At 36.9% G+C, this 7773-nt stretch overlaps 1 protein-coding gene across 1 annotated transcript in view; it reads right to left on the reverse strand.

The window, feature by feature from the left end:
• Nucleotides 1-6838, reverse strand: part of LOC131164530 (plastidal glycolate/glycerate translocator 1, chloroplastic) — a 30109-nt gene extending 23271 nt beyond the window's left edge. The window contains exons 1-4 of the mRNA XM_058121793.1: nucleotides 6280-6838; nucleotides 5870-6185; nucleotides 4190-4451; nucleotides 3900-4015 (exon numbers count right to left, since the gene is read on the reverse strand). Coding sequence (XP_057977776.1) covers nucleotides 3900-4015; nucleotides 4190-4451; nucleotides 5870-6185; nucleotides 6280-6600 — 1015 coding nt within the window. The 5' untranslated portion in view covers nucleotides 6601-6838. The remainder of the gene's footprint in view (nucleotides 1-3899; nucleotides 4016-4189; nucleotides 4452-5869; nucleotides 6186-6279) is intronic.
• Between the last annotated feature and the right edge of the window lie 935 nt (nucleotides 6839-7773).

Here is a 7773-nt window from a genome sequence, read left to right on the forward strand (position 1 = left end):
GGGGGTACCAACTAGGGCTGCAAACGAATCAAGCAGAGTCGAGCTTTAGCATGCTTAGGCTTAGCTTGGTAGAGCCAGAGCTCGGCTCAAGATCGGGTTTGGCTCGCTTCAAGCTCAAAAAAGTTGGGCTCAAGCTTGGCTTGAGATTAAAAATATTGAATCAGGCTCGAGCGGGCTCGGCTCATTTGCATGCTCGAGTTTGGGCTCAGGCTTGAGTTGAAATGTTATAAATGATTTAATAATAACAATTCCATCCACCTATTTTGTTTGAATTAGAATTTGTCTTTCTCCTTGGGCATTTGGGCCAGTATTCGACTCTTGGGATTGGGCCAGCTTAATAAGCCTATTAACAAGCTCATTACCGAGATCCCTAACAAGTCTAATAAACAAGCCCATTCAAGCCAATTATTGAGCTGCTCACGAGCCGAAACAAGCCGAGCCCGGTTGTGCTCACACTCGACTCGTTTACAAACCAAGCCTAAAACTTAGGCTTGGGACTTGCTCATTTAGATAATAAACGAGTCAGAACGAGCTCTTACCAAGCCGAGCTCCCGAGCCGCTCATGAGTACCTTAGTTCGTTTGCAACCCTAATGCCAACTACCAATCCATTTACAAAGTACAAAAAAAAAAAAAGGGAACAAAATCAATGAAATCTTCTAAAATTTCATCTCACTTAGCTTCGTACCAATAATATAAACAGCATCTAACAGTGAAATTCCTACTAGTTAACTCTTTAGTGTTTCCTTCCAAACATTCCAGAAATGGAAATAGGAATAAGATTGATTGTTTTTTTCCTCTCATTGCTACTCTTAATCCCTAAACAGGCCCAAAAACCTCATTGCACAGATACTATCTATTTGACAAACCTCTTTTATGCAGATTCTCAGAAGTAAATACTCTCCTACAGATCGCTGCCTGTCCCAGGAAAGTCACCTTTCTTGGGCTGATAGTTTTCCTTATCACTGCTGTGTTATTGCTGTGTTGGTAAGTGTGCGTTAGTAGTAATGGCAATATATGGCCATTGTTATATATTTGGCATATATTTTAAATAGAGGGAGAGATATATATTGTGAGTAGATTTTCCCATTTACACAATACTCTTAAAATGGTGTCAAAGCATGGTTGCAAAAGCCTAAACCCCCTAAGTCCCACAGCCAGCATCAAACTGAAGCCTGAAATGCTAAATTTGCTGCATGTCCACCACTGTAGAGAATTGCTAGCATCACCGTAGGTCAGAAAACCGGTCAGCAGTTGCAAGAAATTCCTTGGACGACCCTGCCAGATCATGAACACCAAATCTGCTTTAGATCTTGCAAAACCAACACCATAGCCACACACAGACACTGCCTTCTGCCTACACCTGAAAACCCATTGCTAGAGCTACCGTCATATGCCCTCACATGCTGCTCGAAAGCTGTTAGTGCCAACCCCGTGTGCCAGTGGCCCAGTGCATGAAGCTTCATACAGCTATGTTTTTCGCCTGAATTGATCTTGTGTTGCTTGAATCCCTCTACAAACCATATCATTGAATTTTTTGTGATGGATTTTTGTCCAAGGATCTTAGCTGTCAGTTGTTCATGTGTGGCACTCTGGGAATGCTAGCATGGTACTGCTGGAGGCTGTTTGTTGGTTTTTTCTGAGTTCATTGAGGCTGAAACAGCTGTATTTTCTCTCTTTGTGATTTAGTTCAGTTTTTATCATTTTTGTTGTGTGTTTATGGTTTGTTCTGGTTGTTGAAGGTTATGCGCATTGAGATAGAGCCCACCAATCCCAAAAGTAAATTGTTTGTTGCTTGTTTCTGATTTGCTCCTATAGTCAAGGTTGTGTGTGTGTTGGGATGGAGTCCACAAATTCCAAAAGTATGCTTAACTCATCAGTCACTTGTCCAGCTGCCCATTGGTGAACAGTGAACTGTTAACTGTCTCATATCAAGCATGCCAACAAGCATCTCATCACATTGCATCTTTTACTCGAAAAGGTAATCTTACAGACTGCACGTCATTTGGTATCTCTCCTGCTAGTGGCTCCTATAGTGTGCATGTAACCAACATTACTACAGTGCAGGGGATAGGAACATTACGTCCTACTCCCTGAAACACTCATTCTTTTGTTTTGCACATTCCTAAATCTCCTTTCAATCTCATGTTTGTCAGTAAGATTATGAAGTCACTGAATTGTTCTCTAACCTTATTTCATAATTTTGTCGTTATTGAGGATACAAGGAAAGTGATTGGAACAAGACCTAAGGCTGGCGGAAAAATCTATGTTGAGTTGCTCTCTCCTCCTATTGCCTGCAGTCTTGCTGCTACACCACTACAAACCCAACGTCACCTTGGTCATCCTTACAAGTTAAAACAGCTAGTTGCTACTTTTAGTTTTATGACTTATCTTGTGTGTGAGTCTTGTCAGTTGGGAAAGCACCATCGTGTTCCCTTTGCTTTCTAAGTCAATAGATGGGTGCTCAGCCCTTTTATATTAGTTCATCATTGTTTGAGGTCCTAGTCATGTCACGTCAAAGTTGGGATCTTGATATTGTTACATTTGTCGATGGCTAATGGCTACTTTAGGATGACTTGGTTATGGTTAATGAAACATCTTTATGAGCTGTTTGATATATTTCATGCCTTCTATTCTCAAATAAGGATTCGGTTTGATGTATGAATCGGGATACTTCGTACTGATAATGCTAAGGTGTACTTAGTACCCAATTCACTATGCTTATGACTAACTCTGGTATCATTCAATAATTATCTTGTGCCCATGCTCCACAACAAAATGGAGATGCAGGGTGAAAAAAAAACAGACATTCTTGAAGTCACTCATACTCAATTGTATCAAATGAACATCCCCAAAATTTTTTGGAGTGATGCCATGCTCCTTGCTTTTTCTCTCATCAATAAAATGACATCCTTTGTCCTTGGTAGCAAAATACCATATTCAGTTATCTAACTTATCTTCCTAAAGGTTCCTTGTTCTCACTTCCTCCTCGTATATTTGGTTGTGTACTTTGTCCATCAGTAAAGTCCAGGTATGGATAAGTTGGATCCTTGTTCTATCAAATGTATTTTTCTGGAAAAATCTTGTACTGAAAAGGGAAATAAATGTTATAGTGGTACTTTACATCTATTCTTTGTCTTCGCTAATGTCACCTTCTCGAGCCAATTTAATGAGTCTTTCTTATGCATAGCCTTCTAGATCCTAACGTGTTACCTCAACTCAATCCTCATGCATCTTCATCCAAATTGAGTCCATCTCATCACTTGGATCATCCGAATTTGCAGGTGTACACGACGACAATTCGAGGGAGGAGAGCCTCCTCTAGTTTCTACTTCTACGTCTCTAGTTTCCTTGCATGATGATGCAATCATTTCTTGTCACTCTTGTACTAGTGTTTTGTTAGAACTCTGTTATTTTCCAAAATGTTGATCTTCGCTGTTCAGAAAAGTAAAAGCACTTGTATCCAACATCTAAACTCTAATTTTTCTTGCTATGATTTCTTGTCATCGTCATATTACTATTTTTGTTATTACTCTATCCTTTGTTGCTCTTCCTAAACCCATTAGAAAGCCATATCCTATCCTGAATGGAGGACTGTTATGGTTGAAGAGATGCTTGCATTACACAATATTGATACTTCAAAACTCATACCGATTCCTTCTGATAAGTCTATTATATTTGTTGCTAGGTGTATTCGAAACATTTCAAGGATTTTTGTTTTTCGTTTTTTGTTTTTTTTTTTTTTTGTTTTTTGTTTTTTTTGTTTTTATGTTGTTTACAATGTTCTCCTTTTAACTCAACCCTTTGTACAATTGTACATAGCCTAGATTTTGCTGTGCCTTACCAGTCAAGGGGATCATGGTTAATAAGGAAATGCTAAAAGCATAAGTCGGGTGCAAACCTAGAACAGTATCAAATCCAGAGCGAGACAAGTAACCAAATGCCAATGCTGTAAGATCTGCAGATAATGCACAGCAGATAATTGGATGGAAAACCTTCTTCACATCAGAAGGTAACCTGAAGTCAAGAAATTAACAAAATAGTAAGACTTTTCTTACATGAAACAGTAGCAAGTTTAAAAACAAGACATAAATAATCACACGCAGACTTAGGTCATTAATCTATTTGACAAAAGGAATAACCGTCAATCCACATTAGCAGTTTAGCACAACTAAGGAAACTGAAATTTACCCAGAACCAACCATGTAACCTAACACAGTAGCTGCAAGTAGGAAAGGAACGCATGTTCTCGCACTTGTTCCCAAGGCTGTTGGAAATACACTTGCGCAAATAAATGATATAACGAAAACTCCACTCCAAGTCCATACTTCAATGTCAGAAAAAGGTGAAGGTTTTGCCATAGGCTCAGCAGGTATCATTTCTGTCCTTACAATTTTTCTCACAGCTATAGCTGTAAAACCTGCAACAGACAATGAAGCAAGCCAGCCTGCAGCTGCAGAAAATTAAGAAAGAAAATATTCTATTAGAAATAGAATTGACCCCTTCCACCCCAAGAACATGTGCATTTACAAAACAGATAGAGGCAAAAAGTGAAAATTTGTCTCAATTTTAAATTTTATCTGTCCAAATCCAGATTTAACAATTCCTTCACATTTACTTTCATATGCCTTGAAGCTGATTAACTCTAACACATGAGCAGAAACAAATCTAACTTTTATGGTTCTGTTTATAAATTGAACTAGCAGAGCACATAAAAATTCCATAGAAAGCACTTCAGCAACAAATCAATTAATCAGTTGAAGTTATATACATAATCCCTGCAATTTAAGCATTAAAATTTGTTATGAATCTGAAAGAAATTGAATATTTGATGAAGAAAATTCAGTACTCTGTTAAAAAAAGGAGAAAAGGAGGAGAGAAGAAGAGGTGAGAGGGAGAAGTAGCAGTCAGCAGTCCTGGAGAATAACATACAGTTCAAGGTCTGCACTCTTTATATATTAATAATAATAAGATATGAAGGGACAAAATACCCCCACACACACCATCTAATCACTCAAATAATATATCTTCTAACATTCCCCCTCAAGCTAGAGGTCAGCTGACCCCATCTGGTTACAACATTTGGACAAGGCTGGTTCCAATAAAGTGAAAACATCTCCTAATTGATCCATAAATTTCACAAATGGAGTCTTCTCAACCTTCAAAACAGCATCCCTCACAAAATGGAAGTCAACTTCAATGTGCTTCAATTATGACAAAACATATGTGTGGGCTCCATCATCAAGAAGCTCATATCTTATTTAAGACTTCAACCACACAAGCTTGTTAAAAAACTTATGAGGTGTAGCTAGGTCGTCAACTTTAGCACTAGATTCTAACATGGTAACATGGAATCAAAGCCATGGTATCCAACAGGTCCCAGGTTCTACACTTGTTGCCCACATTTATAGTTGATTAAAAAAATCGTCTCATTTCCTGTAATGGGTGCTATTTATCTTTGGTTTATCTCTCCATGTTCAATTAGGCTGCACATGTGGGGGAGTGTTAAAGCTTGATTTACATTGTTGGCCCACAACCTAACAGATTAAGCTTTTAGGTAAAGTGGTAATCTAAGAAAAAAAAATGCTTAAAAAAAAGACAAAACAAAACAGGAAAAAAAAATTAACATAGACAAAGAGTATCTTTAGATGCAAAGCATAAAGACAAAGAAGAAGTATTTGTTATGGCTTTTAAGTTTGCAAGATGACAATTGACAAGCTTAAACCACAGAAAGAATCAATACACAGAAGCAAGGATCCTAATCGCAACTATATAGAAAACTAAAGACTCATCCCTCTCAAATAAAATCACATGTTAAGAAGCTTCAGAAAAGCAATAGACCGTGCTCTAAGAAGCCAAAAATTCAGGTACCTATGATGAAACATATCTTGAGCCCTGAAGCTGTGGGAATATCTTTAACAGCAAGGGGCAAAACCACCAATGAAGGAACATAGAACAGAGGAAGCCACCTCTGGATAAACATAAGTGCAGGCTCGAAGAATTTCATCAAGTTCATTGCAGCAGAGGGCGCAGTAGAATCAAGAACCATAAGAATGGAGAATATACAAAACATCCCAAATAAAGCACTTGGAAATTTAATGGCAGCCGCCACAAAAGCTTGCTTCAGGAATTTATCCATTGCAAGGATAATCCCAAGCGAAATGACCAAATGCAAAAGCTCAAACACCTGGCATGCACACAGAAGAACACCCATTAACAAACTTTTACAGTCAAACAGCTCACAGTCAAAATTATGCAAAGACCAGAAAACCACTACGCACAGTTTGGAAAGGTGGGGAAGCGCTACCGCTGTCTGTCACCATGGCATTTGTAGGAACTCTTCGAGTCGAGAAAGTTTTATAAGAACCCACTCGCAAGAACGCCGATTTAGCTTCAGGAACTCTAATGGGTGCAGGCGATTCCCGGGAATTGAAGCATTTATAAGAGAGTCCGACATGGTTGAAAGCAACTGGTGATGTTTTTTGAGGTTTCCGCTGGGAGTTCAACTGTGAACAGAGACAAGAGGGAAAACAGATTTTCGAGTGGTGGGGAGCAGAAAGAGAGGAAGGAAGCTTCTGTGGAATTGCCGACGCGGTTGCCATGGAAAGGAGGGCAGAAATTACAAGAATGAAACGATTTTAATTTGGTGGTGCCAACATTTGAATGGACATGAAAGGCTCGTTGGAAAACAAAGGAGATGAGATGCACAGTGCCTGTCTCTCAACGGACTAGTGCGGTATTTTCCCGGGAATTTTAAGATTTACAATTTTCCTTTCGGGGCTTGTTGGGGGCTGGGAGCCCTTACATGAAGATGACTGTTTAGTTTTTATTTTCCAAAGTACTCTTCTGAATAATATCTTCTGAATAAAAACAAAATCTCCTAAAGCATATGTTTATGTTGGGGCTGGTGCGCGTATAGGTATATATATATATATATATATATATATATATATATATATATATATATATAAAGCAATGGCAATCTCAGAAAAAGAAAAAAAATAAGAGAATAAATTATGTTGCTTTTAAATAAAATATTTCCCAATGCCTTCTACATAATTGTTATAAAATGTACTAAATATGATATTCATGGAGAGTAGGGGTGAGCATAATTTGGTTGAAATCGAATTAATTGAGTAAATTCGATCGGTTCGGTTTTCATTTTCGTTGAATTTCGATTTTTGATTTTTGATTCAATTTTTGGATTCGATTAATTCAGTTAACCAAATGAACCGAATAGTATAAATTAATTAAAATAATTATTAAAATAGTTTATAAATTATATATGTACTAAAATTTTATTTATTTATTATATATTATATATATTATCTATATTTTATATATATTAAAAATATATATTTGATATATGTATATATATATATATATATATATATATATATACATTAAAATATTAAATCGGTTAAAATCAGTTAACCGATTTAACTAAAATTTGGTTCGGTCATTTTTGAGTTTGGTTAAATATGAAATTTCAATCGGTTCGATTAATGATATTTTTTAATCGAAATTTTTTCATTAATTCCGTTAATTAATCGAATTCACTGTACCGACCGAATGCTCACCCCAGATGGAGAGCATCTTTAAGATAAATATGAAGGCCAAGCAATTTTTTAAATGAATATAACAGAGATTTTAAGAATAAAATATGAGGGTCAATTTCTTTTAAAAATGAAAATTAGTAGTCCGACAAATAAATATGCACTCAAATATATATATATATATATGACGTAGTTTGGGATCATTTAAACAAAAAATTA

The sequence above is a fragment of the Malania oleifera genome, chromosome 9 (genome assembly GCF_029873635.1).
Source record: "Malania oleifera isolate guangnan ecotype guangnan chromosome 9, ASM2987363v1, whole genome shotgun sequence".
NCBI classification, from domain to species: domain Eukaryota; kingdom Viridiplantae; phylum Streptophyta; class Magnoliopsida; order Santalales; family Ximeniaceae; genus Malania; species Malania oleifera.